The sequence below is a fragment of the Amphiura filiformis genome, chromosome 18 (assembly GCF_039555335.1).
Source record: "Amphiura filiformis chromosome 18, Afil_fr2py, whole genome shotgun sequence".
NCBI classification, from domain to species: domain Eukaryota; kingdom Metazoa; phylum Echinodermata; class Ophiuroidea; order Amphilepidida; family Amphiuridae; genus Amphiura; species Amphiura filiformis.
Window position 1 is genome coordinate 33781671 of NC_092645.1, and position 21647 is coordinate 33803317.

Consider the following 21647-nt stretch of genomic DNA (forward strand, 5'->3'; position numbering starts at 1 on the left):
ACTTAATTAATTTTACCTTTTGGATGAAAGCATTCTGACATGGTTTAAACTGATTTTTACATTTAATTTTCAATGGTGTCACTCTCGTATATGCTCATCTGGATATTAAATATTTCAATTTCCATTTCAAGGAAAATTACACTATTTGGTGTGTGTTCTGATATATCTTTAAAACGGAGCCCCGCTTGGCCAGTTCTCCACAGAAGAACTGACAATACACCTTTAACTTTGATGACAAACAGAACTGAATATACAGGAATGGGGTATGAACGTTTGAACAGTATTTATTGTGGGACATTAGAGCACATCAGACCTATCAAATTGCATTCTGAAAACGAAGAATGTCCTTCTGATATCAAATAATTTTGATTTTATGAAATTTGCAATGTAATACACATTTTATGGCAAATGATTAAAACTTGATATTTTTTTATATTTCGTCGGCTGTATTCCATAGTGGCGTATAGTGATTTTTGGTCATTTTTTGAAAATTGGCACATATGTTTTTAATGATGTTCCTTTCATTTTTCTAAGTCTCATCAGTCATAATTAGCTAATTAATTAGTAATTAATTAATTAAATGTGGCGATATAGTTACAAAGTGACATTTTTTGTATTCCATAGTGGCGTATCGACCATACGCCACTTTTTATACACATTTTATAAAATTTATGAAATATCGGCAAAAATGAAAAACATCGTATGTCATAGTGGCGTGCTTGGCGTATCGGACCTATCGCCACTATGGAATCTGAGCGAAAAAGTAACGCCATAGGGATTACACGGCGACCGAGGTGGCGTCACGTTAACGTAAGGTTAGGGTATTGCGTTTTGTTCGTTTTCCATAGTGACATATAGTTTTATTGTCAGTTTGCCAGCAATAGTATGTATTTATTTCTTTTGAAAAATATATAACAATAAAATCTATTTAGTTTACTACAGAAATTTCACATCATTTACAAAATATAATGAATGTCTGATTTACACAACTCGATTTTAAATTGGCATTTCTTCAAACCCGATTTTCTCGAAAAGTTGTTTATTCGCGGCGCCCCACTATGGAATACGGACGACGATTTAACAGTACTCGAAGTAAACTTTATAAATCTGATGATTTATACTTAAAGTGTATGTATATGGGATGAAAAGAAATCAATTGAAAATTTTGACCTTTCAGTATTGAATATATGGATATTTTTCCCAAAACACCAAAAAAAATTAGGTCTTTTGGGGCAAAAAATCCATATCTTTAATATGAAAGGTCAGTTTTCAATTGATCGTCGGCTTTTCCTCCCAGCTACATACACTTTAAGAATATATCTTTACATTTATAAAATTTACTTCGAGGACTGTTATATATCAAAAATGTGAAAAATATCAAATTTTAATAATTTGTCATAAAATTTGTATTATATCGTGAATATCAAAAAATGAAAATTATTTCATATCAGAAAGACATTCTTCGTATACATTCAGAATGCAATTCGATATATCTCATGTGCTCTCATGTCATACAAAAATACTGTCGAAACGCTCAATCCAGATCCCTTAAGGGTTTTTCTTTAGTGTGAGTTCCGATATGAGGTTTAAAGGAGGATTTTGTGATCCTAGCATCCTCTTTTTATGACATTTTCCAGTAGATATCCAGAAAAAGAGGTTTCCAGTGGTATAAAAATTTCAACTTTTTTTTGAGAAAAGTGGGGGGATGAAGCTGTGGATCACGAAATGCCATTTTAAGGTCCCTTTCACGAGAAAAACTCTTCTGACAGTAGTCCACACTCATAATGTTGCTTGTTGGTGTGTTTTGAGATGGCGATAGATACCACTTCTATGAGCATAACATTTATGACAATACTCACACTGATACGGTTTCTCTTTGGCGTGAGTTCTGATGTGTCTTCTGAGTTGGCTGTTCTGTGCAAAGCATATCTTACAATACTCACACTGATAGGGTTTCTCTTTGGTGTGAATTCTGATGTGTGCTTTGAGAATGCTGCTTTGTGCAAAGCATTTCTGACAATACTCACACTGATACGGTTTCTCTTTGGTGTGAGTTCTGATGTGTGATCTGAGTTGGCTGCTCTGTGCAAAGCATTTTTTACAACACTCACACTGATATGGTTTCTCTTTGGTGTGAGTTCTGATGTGCCTTCTGAGTTGGCTGCTACTTACAAAGCATTTCTGACAATACTCGCACTGATAAGGTTTCTCGTTGGTGTGAGTTCTGATATGTACTTTAAGATTTCTCTTGCATGCAAAGAATTTTTGACAGTATTCACACTGAACGCGTTTCTCTCTGGAATAACCTCTGGCATCAGTTTTGGAATCAACAGACATGCACAAAGTTGTTTGGTCAACTAAGTCACAACACTTGTTACGTTTGCCCCATACATGTAGCATCCTGTGGTTATTCAAGTTCCTATACAGCCTACTATATTTTGATAAGCTTTTCTGACAAAATACACACTTTTTTCGTCTATGAGCCTGCACATATTTGATCATATGTCTGTTTACATGGATTTTCAATTTGTCCAAAGAATAATGGTTCATTCCACAAAATGTACAAGATAATGGTTTCAAAAGTGTCATTGTCACTAGATTTCTTGCAATATGTATCACATGTAATCCAACCACATTCAAATATAAAGTTCCAATTAAATGTGCCCACCTCAAACCAACCGTGGGATACTAGAAACAACAGAGCTGCATGCAAGACAATTCAACAATCCTCACTGCCTTCTGTGTTTGCCCTGAATCAAAATATGTGAAAAATTAAAACAATTAATATCATATTTAATTGGACGAAATAATCTTTAATCATATTAACGATTGGCGAGCATGGAGAATAAACATTTTTCTGGAATGATGTTGTTTGTGCCCCACACCTGCCACGCTTTCTCAAAATTGGTATGATCTGGTTGAGCGATATAAGGTGCTGATCGAGCTGTCGAGCGATCTACATTGGTTCAACCCGAGGGGTTCATAAACGATTAGAAGCCCCTGGATACTACTGGTCATCTAACAGCAGTTCCGATTGGTTGATAACTTGAAATGCTCCTTGCAATTGCCAATTGCAGATGATCTTATAAAAAAATTCTTATTAATACCCTTCTTGATTGGTTCAAAATATTCATTTTGGCCAATCGTCAGGTAGTTCTCACGGGGTTAAGCCTACACTAAAAAATTGATTCTGGTCACTGACATATTCATGATGCCCCCTTCGGTATATAATACCAAATTTATTTACAACAATTCATTGATGCCAGCACTGGTGCATGGCATCCATTAGGCATGGGAATCTATCTTGAGTTATTTACCGCTCATGAATTCAAAGATGGATCTTTAGCCCATGAGATTTAAAAGTCTACTACAATGTAAAAAGAGGCTGCAAGTTCGGTAGCAAAATGGATTGATTTTGATTTCTCCATTAAAAATGCACATATGTGACGTGTCATGTCAAAAGGAGACACATTTGCCTTTTGGGCAGGATCATAAATGGAGAAATAGCCAAAAATCTGCCCGGGTGTGATTTTTTCTTAATTTGGGTTTGTTGCGAATTTGTGATGTTATTAATATTAAAAATATTGTCTGATAGTTTCAGACCAGAATATAATTGGCATCTTGTATTTATTGAGACATTTTTCAAGGTAATTCCTACTCTCAACATTGTCAATAATATTTTTAAAGGCCGATATCTCAATTTCTAATTTTATAATACCATAACTTATGAACTAAATATCTTCGCTTAGGAATGTCCGATTTCATTGGGAAAAACGGCTTTGTGAAGCAAAATATCTCTATATTAAGATTATGTAAAAACCTCAAAATTGATATCCTGCTCAAAAGTGTCTCCTTTTGACATGACACGTCACATATATTCATCTTTTTTTTTGCAAATATTACCAGTTTTTGGAAAAAACAAAATAATGAATTTAAAGGGGCATTTCGTGATCCACAGCCTCATCCCCCCACTTTTCTCAAAAAAAGTTGAGATTTTTATATCACTGAAAACCTCTGGCTACATAATGTTTATGTACAAAATATTTCTTGCAGATTAATTCGTTTAGCAAAGATATCGTGAAATTTGAATTTCGTTCTGCTGCACCAGAACGAAATTACAACGCATTGTCTATGGAGCAGTGTAATACACATAATCATGCATATCTCGCGAACGCAAAATCGGAATCAACTGAAATTTTGGGAATGGGGTTTTTTCGTGGATATCTAATGAAAAATGATATAAATAGAGGATGCTAGGATCACGAAATACTCCTTTAAGTGAGGGTCAGAAAATGAAGTGAGGGCGGGTGACGGGAAATTCAATAACGACTTTCATTGGCCTTACTGCTTGTAGATACATAGGAAAGGGAACCTAGAGCTATGTTGCTCGAGAAGTCTAGCCAAGAATTTGCTCACCGATAGGCTAGAGGCCATTGCATTCAAACTCTAGTCAGATTCACTGAAGCATGACACCGTGTAAAGCAATGGAAGCATCACATATGTTGACAAAAATTCATGATCACATATTACTAAAAAAACGAAAGAAATCTGCCATCTTGCGTATGTGCTTTCCATGCATTATCTATAGCTAGTACCCCAGTTTAGTACATGCAATTATACTATCCTACCTGTTAGAGCCGGGGGGGCACTCTAACTTTGGAGGTGACGCGTATGTAGGGCTGTTAAGACCCCCTCTTTTCAGCATCGCTGTCACCCAAAGACCCATATTTTTTTACGAACATATACTCTGTCACCCAAAGACCCTTTATTTTTCCATTTGATCTGTCACCCAAAGACCCAAACAAGTTCAATTTGAACAGCAACTTCCATTTATCACTAATTTGTTACTTATTTTGAAAAAACATTTTCGAAAAAATATTTTTGAAGAAATTTGAAGCCATTTAGAACTAGAAATTCGATTTTCCGAGGTTTCTGTGGTGCTGTTTCGGTTCTCACCCAAAGATTCCATTTAAAAATGGTCATGTTCTCACCCAATGACCCTATATTTTTTAAATTTTGCTCTCATCGAATGCTAAAAACCGGCATGCTCTCACCCAATGACCCCATATTTTTTACATTTAGCTCTCACCGTATGCCCCTTAGTGCGAAAGTGCCAGCCCTACACCTATATCCATTTCAAATTGAAGTGCCCCCGCCCCCCGGGTGTTAGAGCAATATAAATTAGCAGTAAAATATGTAGAAATACTGCACCCTGTATTAATTATAAGATTAATTATATAGGGACTCATAATATCACTCATTTGCAAGTTGGGCAGGTTTTATGTTGTGTATGTTTAATTATTAAACCAAGTACCACACAAGTATTTATATTTTCATATACAAAATTACATTTCCAAGTGTCAATTATTAAATACTATCTTGGTCGGAAGACTCCCATTCCTGAAATTAGTAATGAGGGGCTCAACACGTATTCAAGTACTTCCTCCCAATTTCTTTTAAGAATGACATACATCACACTATAAAACTATGATAAGGATAATTAACAAAGCCGTCTAATGCACTAGTTAAGATAATTGACTATGAGGCTCTGCACGTCGGTTGAGAGGTTGTGAGGGCACATGATCAAGTGCAATGACCTTAATATATGCACAGTCACTATCCACCATACACCTTATAGCAAATTATTAACAAGTATCTACAATGATTATACTGGAATCCCACCATTTAAAATCTTATGATTTATCTTCACTTTATTAATTACGGATATTTTGGATGAAATCATTCTGATCGACTTGGTTTTAACCGACTTTTGAATTTTGAATGGCGTCACTCCCGGGGCCACTCAAATATGACAGTGTCTGCATGCGTGACCAAATTTTTTCAAACACCCTCTAAACGAGTTTTACCCTACCAGCAAATTTAGCCCCTTGATAAGGTAATTTAGTGTAGAATTTACCCTCTAGTTTTTGGCTGGTGAAAATGCAACAAATGTGCCCTTTTTGGACTCATAATTTACCAACAATTTGAAACGGTACCCTAAACAAGTTGTCCAGTTTCAGAAAACTACCCTTATTCTTGAAAATCACTGTTTGTTTGACCCAAAACGCCTCACACACGTAACTTGCCTTGCCTAAAAAAACACCCCTTATACTTGTTTTTTTGGTCACGCATGCGTACACACCATTTATGTGAGTGATCCCCCCGGGCGTCACTCTCGTACATTTGATTGCTCATCAGGGTATTAAGGTCATGTTTTTAGCTGCGGTAGCAGCTCTATAAATCACCATGTCTCTCCGTCTGTTAGTCCGTTAGTAACAAACGCTAAAAAATGCTGTTACGTCTACATTGTTTGTCGCATGGCTATGATACTTGGTTAGGGGGAGGGCCTATACCGGCCTCATACTGGAAAAGAGTTTCGTCCGAAATTTGGGAAAATGAGGGAAATTGAGGAAGTTAAGGGAAATTGAAGAGAATTAAGGAAATTGGGATTTTTTTTTGAAGAGAATAAAGGAAATTGAAATTTTTTTATTTTTTTCCGAAATTTTTTTTTTTTTAAAATTTTTTTTTTTCTGAAATTTTTTTTTTTCTAATTTTTTTTTTCCCGAAATTTTTTTCCAAAATTTTTTTTCCAAAATTTTTTTTTTTGAAATTTTTGTTTTTTCGAATTTTTTTTTCCGAAATTTTTTCCCCGAAAATCGTTTGGACATCAAAAGTGTCGAAATCGGTTTCCGAACACTTTTGATGTCAAGACGCTTTTTCCGAAAATCGTTTGGATGTTACGTCTACATTGTTTGTCGCATGGCTATGATACTTGGTGAGGGGAGGGCCTATACCGCCCCATACTGGAAAAAGTTTCGTCCCGAAATTTGGGAAAATGAGGGAAATTGAGGAAGTTAAGGAAAATTGAAGAGAATTAAGGGAAATTGGGATTTTTTTTGAAGAGAATTAAGGGAAATTGAAATTTTTTTAAATTTTTTTTCCAAATTTTTTTTTTCGATTTTTTTTTCCGAAATTTTTTTTTAAATGTTTTTTCCGAAATTTTTTTTTGAAATTTTTTTTTTTTCCCAAATTTTTTTTATTCCAAAATTTTTTTTTTTGCATTTTTTTTCTTCCGATTATCGGTTTCCGAACACTTTTGATGTCAAGACGCTTTTTCCCGAAAATCGTTTGGACATCAAAAGTGTCCGAAATCGGTTTCAACACTTTTGATGTCAAGATGCTTTTCCCCGAAAATCGTTTGGACATCAAAAGTGTCCAAATCGGTTTCCGAACACTTTTGATGTCAAGACGCTTTTTCCCGAAAATCGTTTGGACATCAAAAGTGTCCGAATCGATGTCCGAACACTTCGATGTCAAGACGCTTTTTCCTGAAAATTGTTTGGAAATCAAGTGTCCGAAATCGGTTTCGAACACTTTTGATGTCATGACGCTTTTTCCCGAAAATCGTTTGGACATCAGCAGTGTCCAAATTGGTTTCGAAAACAATTTTTCAAATTTTGATTTTTCTTTTTGGTGTGGATGGAAATACCCTTTCTGGCATTATTTTAAGATGAGCGCCCTCAAAGGTTAAGCTCACAGAGGGGTTACAGGTCAAAATAGGGGTCAAACTTGAACCTGCTTAAAAGACACCAACACTGCAAAATTGAATTCCTTGTCCCGCAGCGACCGCTACGGATCCGACGGTACTTGTTTTTATGTTGGGCACCAGTTACGTTGCATGTGTATTTTTCAAACAAATTACATGCTTTTACAGGTTTGGTACTATAACTTCAAAAGTTTACATTAGAACCCAATAAAAGTATATATTCTGAGAGCATATACTCAGACGATTTCAGAAACCATACAATGGGAGTAATTATACAGCGTGACCCATATAATATACAGGGTGTAACAAGCAAAATAAGAATAAAATTATTAATTCGGTTAGGGGTGTCACCCCTCAACATACATTGATAATGTAACTAGATGTACAATAAGCTCAACAATCCAGTTTTGAAAGTTAAAAGAGAATTCGACAAAGCGTTTTCGTAAAAATGGACTTTTTGGATCAAAATTGAGCATGAGGGCGTTCTTTCAGATTTGTCGCAAACTTTCTGTTTTACTAGTTTACTGAAGTAAAAGAGGATCACAACCAAGGTCTGCTTATGAAATTTGAGCATTTTATCATGTTTCGTTTGTCTGTAGCATCCTTTTGAATGTTGCCTACATTACATCCCTATTTTAAAATACATAGAGGTCAATGAACTTTATTAATGTAGCAAAAGTAATGAGTAATTTTTAATTGTCTAATTAACAAATACTGAGGCAATGAATGCTAAACATGATATCACTTGGCTGAGATCAAGTACAGAAACAAGTAGAAATCCATCAAAAATGTTTAATGACGATCATGTGGCGGAGGATCACCATTGTACAGCATTGTGATCCTCCGCCACATGAGCCACCCCTAACTAATTAGACTTAACTAGTTACAGAAATCAGTACACATGAAAATCATTAATTTTTGTTTCAGAAATTGAAAGACATGTCTACGGAAAAAAATAGTACCGGTACTAAACAAGCTCATAATAAATATCAAATAAACAAGCTACATGCATGTAAACACGTCTTGATGAGTAAGAATGCAACAGAGCCGCCCTTTTTAGGTGCCCAGTATAAAAACATGAGTGACCTTAAAGCAATATTATAACATTTTCAAACAAAATAGATTAGCATTTCTTTGCCATAAAATGTTAGCTTTTACTGTCAGATATATCCCTTTTATTTTTGAGCCAAACAACTACGGCAAAGCAAAGAAAATTGGAATTTACTACCAGCGCACATGTCGCCAATACGTTCCACTCCTTCGGTCATGTTGTGATACGACCCTTTGTTGTAGTATATAAGCGTCGCAAGCGCCGCGACGTACTGTGTTTATGAACATCGTGTATGCGTTCACTAATAATTCCATCGTAATAATAAAGGGCTGAATCAGCCTTTTATTCAAAACCTCTGATTTTGACAAAACTACAGCACCTAGAGTCTTGATTTTTGCAGGCTATATTGGTTTAATAAAGTACAATTTAATCGTGGAAAAAATGAATTAAAAAAATTCAGTGAGGGCGTCCTCCTCAGCAAATGTTATAATATGGCTTTAAATCATATTTAATTTTCTATTTCAAGGAAAATGATGCTCGTTGCAATTGGTGTGCATTCTGATCTGTCTTTTAAAGGGCAGGTCTATAGCAAAAACAACATCATATCATTGGAAAGCTAATATTATGAGGACAATGAAAATCATTACCCTTTTTGAGAAAATAAGACGTTTAAAATTTATATTCCGCAAAAACCAACTTAAGCGGTGAAAACCGGTGACGTCATGAAATGAGATGTGCCCGCTGTGAGAAAAGGGACTATAAACGCTCTCAATGGACAGAACGTATACTGTTGCTGTTCACAGAAAAAAATTCCAAAATTAAGTACCTTACATGTATTACCAATTTCATGGTTTTTAAACATATGGACATCAGCCGCTTCTTTTTTATATATTAGACAATTGTGATATTACAATTCATATGTATATCAATATCATGAGAAATATTAGGCCTAAAAAATAAATACATAATTTGAGCTTGGAATTTCATCTGAGACTAGCATATAAACCGTGTAAGTCCACAAACGCAAGTATCTGATTTCCCTGTATATTGCAATGCTATAGTTTCAGTTGGATGAATACAAAGCAAACGCATAGTAACCAGGTGCGGATCCAGAGGGTGCGGAGGGGGGGTGTGCCCCCTAAAAATAGCAAAATAGGAAATTGGGGCTCACGCCCCCGTAAATCTGGGAAAAGGGAAAGGAGAGAAAGAGAAAAGTTAGAGAAGAGAAAAGCGAGAAAAAGGGACTAGAAAGATTAAATTGCGCGTAATTGGCGTTTTTTGGGGGGTGCACCCCCTGGCTACAGGCCTGCCCTCTACATAGGCCTATGCGTAAACAACTGGCCGTTTTCGCTTTTGATTTGGATACCCGAACACTTTATATTGTTGTAAGTATGCTAATAACTTAATGATTAGGCCTATAATGGTCCAAGACACGCTTCGATTGGGCCTTCATTTCCGAACTTTATCTTTAACTAAAATTTTACACAATAAGTGTCAAAATCGTCTACCAAATGGCTTCAATTGGACCTTCATTTTGCAAAATTAATGAGGGGGGAACATCCCCCCTCAGACAGCCCCCTGCGTATGTATAAAGAAGTTGCCCTTCATACCTGCCAACTACTCCGATTTTCGCGGAGTTACTCCGATTTCCCGAGTTTTAAACCCCCGAAAATCGGAGTACTCTGATTTTCTGAAAAAAATTTTAAAAAAAATTTTTTTTTTTTTAAATAATTTTTTAAATTTCTTTTCCAAAGTTTTCGACTTTGGAGAACCACTGGACCTATTCTGAAGTGCTAGGATCATTCACAGTTAATATGAAAACAACTGGAAAAAAATTATAAAAAAATAACAGTGTGGTATCCGTACTATGCAAACCACTAACTAATGTTTACCTCTTCATCTAGCACATATTATAAAATGCATGGAAAACCAATGCATGTATAATATTGTGATAGATGAAGAGGTAAACATTAGTTAGTGGTTTCCATATTAAAGATAACAAACTGTAATTTTTTTTGTAATGTTTTCAATTTTTTTTCAAATCATCTGTGAATGATCCTAGCACTTCAGAATACGTCTAGTGTTTCTCCAAAGTCAACAAAAACTTTGACATGTTTTTTGTTAAATTTTTTTTTCTGAATTTTTAACTTTGTATTGTGCATCATATCAGTGTCCTATCAGTCACGTAGGCCCTGTTATAAAGCCAAAAATCGCTTCAACGAATGATCGTTATGTACAAAAGTATAGGAAACTGCATTTTAAAAGCACATTTTCTATGTGAAGGAAGCATATTTTTCAAACTTGTAAAAACAAGTCCCAGAATGTTTTTTCACATTTTTCAAAGGTTGCAGTCATCAAATATGTGTTGAAATTGTTGCCAGATATGGAGTATCAATCCCTCCCCAAATGCAACCTTCAGAATAGGTCTAGAGGTTCTCAAGTTGCCAAAAACTTTGAAAAAATTAAGAAAAAATGGATTTAAAAAAAAAATTTCACCTTTGTATTGTGCATCATATCAATGTCCTATCAGTCACGTAGGCCTTGTTATAAAGCCAAAAAATCGCTTCAACGAATGATCGTTATGTACAAAAGTATAGGAAACTGCATTTTTAAAAGCACATTTTCTGTGTGAAGGAAGCATATTTTTCAAACTTATAAAAACAGGTCCCAGAATGTTTTTTCACATTTTTTTCAAAGGTTGTAGTCATCAAATATGTGTTGAAATTGTTACTAGATATGGAGTATAAATCCCTCCTCAAAGTGTATAAAAGCCTAGGGCTTCATATTCACCTTGTTGTTTTTCTATAAAATGTGTCTAATGTGAAGGGGCTTATAAGGGTGTTTACAGTGTAGAAACCCTCTAGCTTTGGGGGCTTCGCCCCTGAACCCCCCACCGGGCTTTGCCCCTGACCCCACCAAGGGCCCTTAAGCGGGCCCCTGGACCCCCCGCCATCAGAGGCGATACTATGGGCGCTTCGCGCCCTACGTTCGCCATGTACTCTGTTTTCTAGGTTTTCAATGTTGGCAGGTATGCCCTTTTCTTTATGCTTTAGATACTCGGAACTTTATGTTAACTTTATGACGAATGGGGAATGGGCCGTCATGGTCATTTCACAAATTTTCCGTTCTTTCAAACTCAAATTTTACACAATAATAGTGTCAAAATCGTCTACCAAATGGCTTCAATTGGACCTTCATTTTGTAAAATTTTCCAACTTATGAGGGGGAACATTCCCCCTCAGACACCCCCTTGCGTATGTATAAAGAAGTTGCCCTTGTCTTTATGCTTTAGGTATTCGGAATGGGCCGTCATGGTCATTTCACGAATTTTCCGCTCTTACAAACTCAAAATTTTACACAATAATAGTGTCAAAATGGTCCACCAAATGGCTTCAATTAGGTCTTCATTTTGCAAAAGTTTCTCACTTCTCAGGGGGGCACATCAGACACCCCCCTGCGTCGCGCATACGTGACGCAATGAACGCTTCGCAGCCATATGGTTCGTCCCCCTCTAGCAATCTTGTATATTTTGCGCCACCCGTATTTTTCTGTCTCTGGATCCGCGGCTGGTAACAATTACTGTGTGGGCTTTGTTCCCGAAAGAGAACAATAGCGTGTATATTGTTATGCAGCATTGTTATGGTAAGTGATAGTACAACCCATTGTTGCTAATGTCAAACTTGTCAGTCAAACTGATTGTGATTGTATGATAAGAGCACGATAAGGTGTCCGCTTCATTTACCTACGTCATCAGTCAAACAGGGGAGAACATGTATGCTTCAAACGGGGGAAGAACACATACGAGGCTGAACTTTACCCACACAATTTCTCCTTTTTCAGGAGAAATACGCAAAAAAATTGCAACAAGTGTCAACTTGTAATGTAATAATTATTCTCTTAGACCTGCCCTTTAAGATTACTAGTGTCAGTGAACCATTTCTTGTAGTACTCGCACTTAAAGGTGCTTCATTTGTGTGTTCTTAATATGTGTTGCAAGAGTAGACTTTTGAGCAAAGCGTTTATGACAGTACTCACACTGATAGGGCGCTTCCTTTGTGTGTGTTCTAATATGTCTTGTAAGTTCAGACTTTTGAGCAAAACATTTCTGACAATACTCACACTGATATGGTTTCTCTTTAGTGTGAGTTCTGATGTGTATTTTAAGATTGTAGTTGTGTGCAAAGCATTTCTGACAATGCTCACACTGATAGGGCTTCTCTTTGGTGTGAGTTCTGATGTGGGTTTTAAGCTGGATGTTTTGAAAAAAGCATTTATGGCAATACTCACATTCAAAAGGTTTCTCTTTGGTATGAGTTCTGATGTGGGTTATAAGATTATTTTTCATAGTAAAACATTTCTGACAATACTCACACTGATAGGGTTTCTCTTTGGTGTGAGTTCTGATGTGTGTTTTAAGATTGCCGTTGCGTGCAAAGCATTTCTGACAATGCTCACACTGATAGGGCTTCTCTTTGGTGTGAGTTCTGATGTGGTATTTAAGCGTGCTGTTTTGTGAAAAGCATTTATGGCAGTACTCACATTCAAAAGGTTTCTCTTTGGTATGAGTTCTGATGTGGTCTATAAGACTATTTTCCGTAGTAAAACATTTCTGACAATACTCACACTGATACGGTTTCTCTTTAGTGTGAGTTCTGATATGTATTTTAAGACTGTAGTTGCGTGCAAAGCATTTCTGGCAGTATTCACACTGAAAGCATTTCTCTGTGGAATAACTTCTGGTTTTGGAATCAACAGACGTGCACAAAGGTGTTTGGTCAACTATGTCACAACACTTGTTACGTTTGCCCCATACATGTAGCGTCCTGTGGTTATTCAAGTTCCTATACAGCCTACCATATTTTGATAAGCTTTTCTGACAAAATACACACTTTTTTCGTCTATGAGCTTGCACATATTTGATCATATGTCTGTTCACATGGATTTTCAATTTGTCCAAAGAATAATGGTTCATTCCACAAAATGTACAAAAAAATGGTTTCAAAAGTGTCATTGTCACTAGATTTCTTGCTATATGTATCACATGTAATCCAACAACATTCAAATATAAAGTTCCAATTAAATGTGCCCACCTCAAACCAACCGTGGGATACTAGAAACAACGGAGCCGCATGCAAGACAATACAACAATCCTCACTGCCTTCTGTGTTTGCCCTGGATCAAAATATGTGAAAAATTAAAACAATTAATATCATATTTAATTGGACGAAATAATCTTTCTCAAAATTGGTATGATCTGGGTGAGCGATCTAAGGTGCTGATAGAGCTGTCGAGCCATCTACATTGGTTCAACCCAAGATAGGGGGGTTCATAAACGATTAAAAGCCCCTGAATACTACTGGTCATCTAACAGCATTTCCGCAAAAAAAGCATATTCGGATTATTTTATTTTTTTTATTTATTTTTAAACCTTCTGTTTTTAAAAATCCCCTCAAATATTAAAAATGCTTGTTCAATTTAAATATATGGGACATTTGTCAATTTTGATTTCTTGATACCTGTTAGACAACAATTAAAGACTAGTTTTACAATAAAATATTAATTTTAAGTGAAAAACATTGAGTTTTTGAACAAATCTGTAAAAATCATCATTCAAAAAAAAAATGCGACCCTGACTTTTCAGGATTTAGGGTCGGACGGTTGAGGGCAACACAACAATTTTTTTTTTTGGCCTAAATATGTTTTCTATACTTCACTTGACCCAAATATATGATTTTTTATGGTGATGGAATTTTAGAGGATTTTGATAGCAGTTCCATTAAAAAAGCTGCTATCGCCATGAGACTAAGATCTAGAAACACCCCTAAATGCCGTTTTGAGGAATTTTGCTAGCAGAATCTTTTTGATGAAAGTCAATCTTTGACAAGATGTAACTTTGTTACGGAAAGTGCTATGACAAAAATGTCTTCAGTTTTGGCTTTCTTTACTCAAGGGCTTTAATTTGATATGTAAAATGATGCAGTTTGATGGTAAATTTGAATTCACCTAGCATACCTATAAGCCTAAGGTTTGCCTGGGATACCTACACTCTACAGAGTCCTACAGAGTATTTCAGTGATATAAAAATCTCAACTTTTTTTGAGAAAAGTGGGGGGATGAGGCTGTGGATCACGAAATGCCCTTTTAAGTTCTATAAATATACATGTATACCTGAAGTGACGTTGGCTGAATGTACACGTATGTATATCCAAAAAGAAGAATATACTCACTTGTGAGTACAAGACGTCTTCGTACGAAGTGCAGAATGCTAGAAACCATTCGGCAACCTTGCTTTAATTGTTATTTGCAGCTTGTCATAGTCTCGTACCAGCCTGTATGGGTTAAAACAAGAAATGTCTTTAAAAAAGACAACGCAGTGATTAAAGGAAAGATGATGGATTTGCCTCGGTTCCGGAGCCACTACGGATTTAAAGGTAACGGGTTTTATTTGCTCATTTGGACGATCGTATCGTAAAATCATCAAAATTCATATTTTGGTACCTTTGTCATTGTCATAGATGTGCTAACATAGTAATTAAATCGGCTGTATTCCATAGTGGCGTATAGTGATTTTTGGTCATTTTTTGAAAATTGGCACATATGTTTTTAATGATGTTCTCTTTCATTTTTTCTAAGTCTCATCAGTCATAATTAGCTAATTAATTAGTAATTAATTAATTAAATGTATGATATAGTTACAAAGTGACATTTTTGTATTCCATAGTGGCGTATCGACCATACGCCACTTTTTATACACATTTTATAATTATGAAATATCGGCAAAATGAAAAACATCGTATGTCATAGTGGCGTCAGCGTGATCGGACCTATATGCCACTATGGAATACGAACGACGAAAAGTAACGCCATAGGGATTACCCGGCGACCTAGGTGGCGTACGGTTAACGTAAGGTTAGGGTATTGCGTTTTGTTCGTTTTCCATAGTGACGTATAGTTTTATTGTCAGTTTGCCAGCAATAGTATGTATTTATTTCTTTTGAAAAATATATAACAATAAAATCTATTTAGTTTACTACAGAAATTTCACATCATTTACAAAATATAATGAATGTCTGATTTACACAACTCGATTTTAAATTGGCATTTCTTCAAACCCGATTTTCTCGAAAAGTTGTTTATTCCCGGCGCCCCACTATACGCCACTATGGAATACGGACGACGAATTCAGCTGAAAGTGGGGAAAAAAGAGATCTTAAAAAAAGTTTCAAATACTGTTTGTTTCTTGCTAAAGGGACATGCTAAAATATGGAAAACTTTCAGTCGATAGCAATGTGTATAAAACCTTTCAGTGCATACCAATATGAACTTCAACCTTCTAGGGGCTGTGCCGGGGCTGTGCAAAAATCCGTGAACCTGGCCTGAGAATAATATACCTAGGTAAGCCCCTATATTAGGTATATTCGTCTCAGACCTGGCAGAGGGTAGTTCAGTTTTACGTAATTCTTAAAAAGGAGGGCATAATATAGCTAATCCAATGACTGCACTTTTAACAAATCATGGCAGTATATACATGTATTTGTATAATTAATATTAATCGCAGTGATGGTCAAAATTTGATCACTTTCGGTGAAAGAAGTATTGTTCCATTCCACAAGTGTAATATCTTTCCCCAGTGACTATAGGCCTAATTTTGACCATTTACACAAATTTAAGAATGATGCTTAATATTTGTTTTATTAGTTCACCTGTACCTGTGAGAGTAACTGATAGCGATGCTATTTGTCCATGACCCCTGATGACATGTTACCGTCATATCGAGGATTCTTTTGACCACTTTCAAGCCCAATTGGGCATACTGACCCCATATGACCTTAACCCTCGAGTGACCTCGGTTTGATTTTGTTCATGCTCCTGTGATATGGAGAATTACTTTCACCAAGTTTAAGCCAAATCAGACAAACTTCATAATGTAACCCCTGGCTGACCTTTGACCTCGGATGACCTTGATTATATTTGTATGTGTTCCCCTCATATCAAGGATTTCACCCACCCAGTCTGAAATTTGAACCCTCGGTGATGACCTTTGACCTTGGTTGACCGCGCTTTTATTTCGCACATATATTCCCCTCATATCAAGGATTCCACTCACCAAGTTTGAGCCCGATCGGACAAAGTTTGAAATTTGACCCCTCTGTAATGACCTTTGACCTCGATTTTTTTTTGCGCAATATATTCCCCTCGTATCAAGGATTCCACCCACCAAGTTTGGGCCAGATCGAACAAAGTTTGAATTCTACGACCTTTGACCTCCTATGACCTTTAAAACCAGCCGAAGGCCATGCCTGTTCAGATACCTATGCGTATCCAAAATATCGGATCGATCGTCGAAACGCATAGCCGGACAGACAGACACACACACACAGATGACCCTTGGGTGACCTCGGATGACCCCAAAATGACTTTCCAAAACAACAATTTGACTCTAAATGTTGACTGTACCCACCAAGTTCATGCCCATACGACAGTTTTTAGTCATTTGACCTCAGATGATCCTGGATGACCCTGAAATGACTTTCCAAAAATTTGGCTCTAAATGTTGACTATACCCACCAAGTTTCATGCCCATATGACAGTTTTTATTAATTTGACCTCAGATGACCCCTGGATGACCCGGATGACCCCTAAATGACCTGAAAATCAGGCCAAGAACTTCTGGTTGATCTACTCCCACCAAGTTACGTCACTGTACCCCATACGGATCGCCAGATATTTTTTCACAGGGTATTTTGCTTGTTATCTTCTGACTTACCCCCTTCCTCACCACCCCATCCTCGAGCAGCTCGACACACTTGCCCCTATCACTGTTCAAAATTGCAGCTTGATGCATCTAAGCATTCATGAAATACATAGCCTGAGAGCAACTTAAAGGAGTATTTCGTGATCCTAGCATCCTCTATTTATGTAATTTTTCATTAGATATCCACGAAATAAACCTATTCCCAAAATTTCAGTTGATTTCGATTTTGCGTTCGCGAGTTATGCATGATTATGTGTATTACACTGCTCCATAGACAATGCGTTGTAATTTCGTTCTGGTGCACCAGAACGAAATTCAAATTTCACGATATCTTTCTCAAGAATTTTTCTCAAGAAACCAGATGTGGTAGACCCTACACTTGAAAATACGTGTTGAACAGATATGATGGTCGCTAGAATGCGCTTTGAAAATTGGCTGTGCGCTTTGAACTCAAAATCGGACCAAAACTCTAATTTTATATTGCGTTGGTCCTGTATGATGGACTACATCGTGTAGTACAGCTGCACTCACTACTAGGCAGTATAAAAGTCGATGACCATTGACCTCAATTGGGTATACAAGCTTATTCACGCACAACCAAGATCAATTACCCAGCTATTGTGAGTAGCCTTAGTCATGTCCCTCGACTAATTATTTGTCTCAAAGAGCTTCAAAGGTCTGAACCAAATGGCCAATCGTGGCTATGGATTCAACCTACCATGGCGATTTCTGCCATGAAGATATATGGTCAATGACACTGTGCGCCCTCACTGATTTTTTTTTAATTAATTTTTTACACGATTATATTGTACTTTATTAAACCAATATACCCTAGGTGCTGCCATTTTATGGCAAATCATTAAAAATTGATATTTTTGATATTTAACATACTCGAAGTATAAAACTTAATAAATATGATGATTTCTACCTAAAGTGTATGTAGGTGGGATGAAAAGCCGACGATCAATTGAAAATTTTGACCTTTCGTATTGAAGATATGGATTTTTTTTGTAAAACACACAAAAAAAATTAGGTCTTTTTGGGAAAAAATCCATATCTTCAATATGAATGGTCAAAATTTTCAATTGATCGTCGGCTTTTCCTCCCAGCTACATACACTTTAAGACTATATCATTAAATTTATCAAATTTACTTCGAGGACTGTTATATCTCCAAAATGTGAAAAATATCAAATTTTAATAATTTGTCATAAAATTTGTATTATATCATGAATTTCATAAAATGAAAATTATTTGATATCAGAAAGGCATTCTTCGTATTCAGAATGCAATTCGATAGGTCTGATGTGCTCTCATGTCCCACAAAAATGCTGTCGAAACGCTCATTCCAGTTCCCTTAAGGGGTACTACACCTGCCCAATTTTGTGCCTATTTTTACATTTTTCTAAAAAATTATAGCGCATTGGGGACAAGTAAGATATGTATATTATAGGGGCAAGGACTACAACTACTGCACTGGAAATTTTATTTCAGAATAGAAAACAGTTGTGGAGTTACATTCAAAAATGAGGGAAAACCAATATTTGATCAATAACTACTTGCTTTGAGTTGCTGAATTTTCAGTACAGTAGTTGTAGTCCTTGCCCCTATAATATACATATCTTACTTGTCACCAATGTGCTATAATTTTGAGACAAATGCAAAATAGGCCTAAAATTGGCCAGGTGTAGTACTATAAGCTTCATATTATAACATTTCTGTAAAAATAGATTAGTATTTATTTTCCATAAAATTTTAGCTTTTACTGTCAGATATGTCCCTTTTAATTTTGATCCGAACAAGTGGGGTAAAGCATAGAAAATTGGAATTTACTACTAGCGCCCATGCATGTTACTCCCAAGATTTGTAAATACGGTAGTATTATACTGGAAACAACAAATTATTATTCTCAGAAAAAACCTTGGGTGGCCTAAAGTAAGCATTAAAATGAGCAGAAATTTTTATAACTTGGGCTAAATTTGGATTGGTCATGATTAGTAATATCAATCCCTGCAAGTGTACCACAGATGGGAGAGATCGTGTTTTTTTTTTTAAATTGATTTCAAGTTGTCTTTTCTGTACAGGTTTTGTATACAGGATGACCCAGAAAAAATTAAAGATAGTTCATCTGAGGTCAAATTTGGGCCAAAATGCAATTTTTGGCCCAAAATTCAAAAAATAACGGTTTTTGGCCCCTTCTTTTTCATGCATCGTAACAAAAAAAATTCTTGGGCCACAATTTTTTAAATTAATTTTTAAAAACTAGATCAAAATATCTTAAACCCGTTTTTTCATTTTTTTGAATTTTGACCAATTTCACCAAAAATATTTGAAATTTGGGCCAAAATCGGGTTTTTTTTAATGATTTTCTTGAAAAATCAGCATTTTTTGACCATTTTGGTGCAAATTTCTCAAAGTTGGTCGAAATTTAAAAAAATGAAAAAATAGGTCCTAGATATTTTGATCTAGTTTTAAAAAATTAATTTTTAAAAAAAACCTGTTATTTTGGCCCAAATTTGACCTCACAGATGAACTTATCAAGTCTTTGCCATTCTAAATATGTATACTTTTATATACTTTAGACCCACAATTTATAAGTTATGAGGCCCAAAAGTTTCCATAATTCCAGGGTTCAGACCAACCTTAAGTGTTATATTCACCTTGCTAATGAAATAACTCTGAAGAACTATTCTGTCTGCTACATGTTGTACCAGGGTACCTTGTTTCTGCTTTTATTTATACTTTGATCAACATTGCGGATTAACAGTTGTCTTAAGGTATTTAAATAAAGGCACTGAATTTGGCACGTGACCAGATGGGTGCCCGGGGGTCACTCTCACACAAAAGTGCTACCCACCCGCGTCCGACCACCTCTGAAATTCACCCTTTAACATTTTCACATTCAAATTTACACCCCTTGCGAAACACATGCAAAATCCTACCCTAAATGTCGTAGCACATGCAAAAACCATACCCTAAATGGCGTCAAGTGAGAAATATCTAATTTATACCCCAAGTGGCGTAAACAGGAAAATGAGCTAATTTGATAGCTAATAGATACTGAAGAAAACATGCACAAAGGTAACTAGAATCAATTAAAAAGTGGTGAATATAACAAATTAGTGAAAACTCACACAAACAATAATTTTACTAACCCTAAACGTCTTAAGGATTTGGCTGAAAAAGGACCCCTAAATGGCGATGCCTTCTGAAAAAGTACCCCTTTTTCAAAAAGACGTCGACGACGCTGTGTGGTGAAAAACATAACCTTTTAGACAGTTTTTTTTTACGCAGGTGTGTAGCAAGTCAAGTAGTGAGTGATCCCCCTGGGGCTGGGCGCTGACATTACAGCTGCTAGACATGTCTGGAAAAGTGACATTTGGCACAGCGGGTGGTCTTACTGTCTTTCTGTGTATTTCAATTGGAAACAAAGGATGCATGTCCAAATTTTCTAGCAAATTTGTCATTTTTTGTAACTTTGTAGTATTATTGTACGAGTTTCCGTCGATAACTTTTATCCTGTCGGTGCAATCTTCCAACATTTAGTTCTTGAAAACATACCAAAAAAGTAGAATCCCCCAATGTGTGATTAAGTTGCCTTAAATACATTTTCAGCAGTTTTGATGATATTTGTCTGAAAAATTCCTATCTCTTAGCATTGCAGCACATCTACTGATCACTTGGTGGTCTTGGTATGGCGGCGCCCATTGGTCACGTCACTCACGTGGGGATTAAATTTAGTGCCTTTTATTAAATGGCCTATGGTGACTGATTAATATCAATACGGTACAGCAGAGAAGATGTAATAAAGAGGAGGGTCAACGGAATTATATCCTTGAGATAATCCCGTAGGTAATCCTGTCGCATCTATTCATAGTGCTTTATTCTCAAGTAGTTAGACATCCACTTGAAAAATCCTATGATGTTATGTGTGTGACCAGCGCACTGAATGGTCTATTGTTCTATTGTGTCCGATTGAGCGCTGACATATTGGAAAATGTTGCCAATCAATATTCATGAGAGTGTACATTCAACGTCCAATTTTCGAAATTGGGTGACTTGTGCTTGGCAGGTGTAAAATACATCTGACTGGGCGTTTTAAATACGCATAAAGGCATTGACATCATCGAATGGCTGCCTATAGTGCTGTTAGTGTTAGGCCTATGGGGGGGCTGTGTTTAGTTTCTATAATAATTATTATAAGGCCTACATTTATTTGTTATTCCTTTCTCTGTACTTATTCTTTCCTTGCTAAAGTATCACTCCCTCTTCTTATCTCCCTTCCCTTCTCCATCC

At 36.1% G+C, this 21647-nt stretch overlaps 1 protein-coding gene across 3 annotated transcripts in view; it reads right to left on the bottom strand.

Annotated features, from left to right (window-relative positions):
- Positions 1-1374: 1374 nt before the first annotated feature.
- The window catches only part of LOC140140142 (uncharacterized), a 55161-nt gene continuing 34888 nt past the window's right edge, over positions 1375-21647 (bottom strand). Inside the window, exons 4-6 of one of the 3 annotated variants that reach the window (XR_011857217.1) lie at positions 14825-14926; positions 13688-13769; positions 1375-2750 (exon numbers count right to left, since the gene is read on the bottom strand). Coding sequence is in view for 2 of the 3 variants with exons in the window: in XM_072161992.1 (XP_072018093.1) it covers positions 12553-13608 (1056 nt within the window). In the remaining variant the exon portion in view is untranslated. Of the gene's footprint in view, positions 2751-11635; positions 13770-14765; positions 14927-21647 lie in introns of those variants that run through there. The other 2 variants (XM_072161992.1, XM_072161993.1) reach the window with 2 other exon arrangements.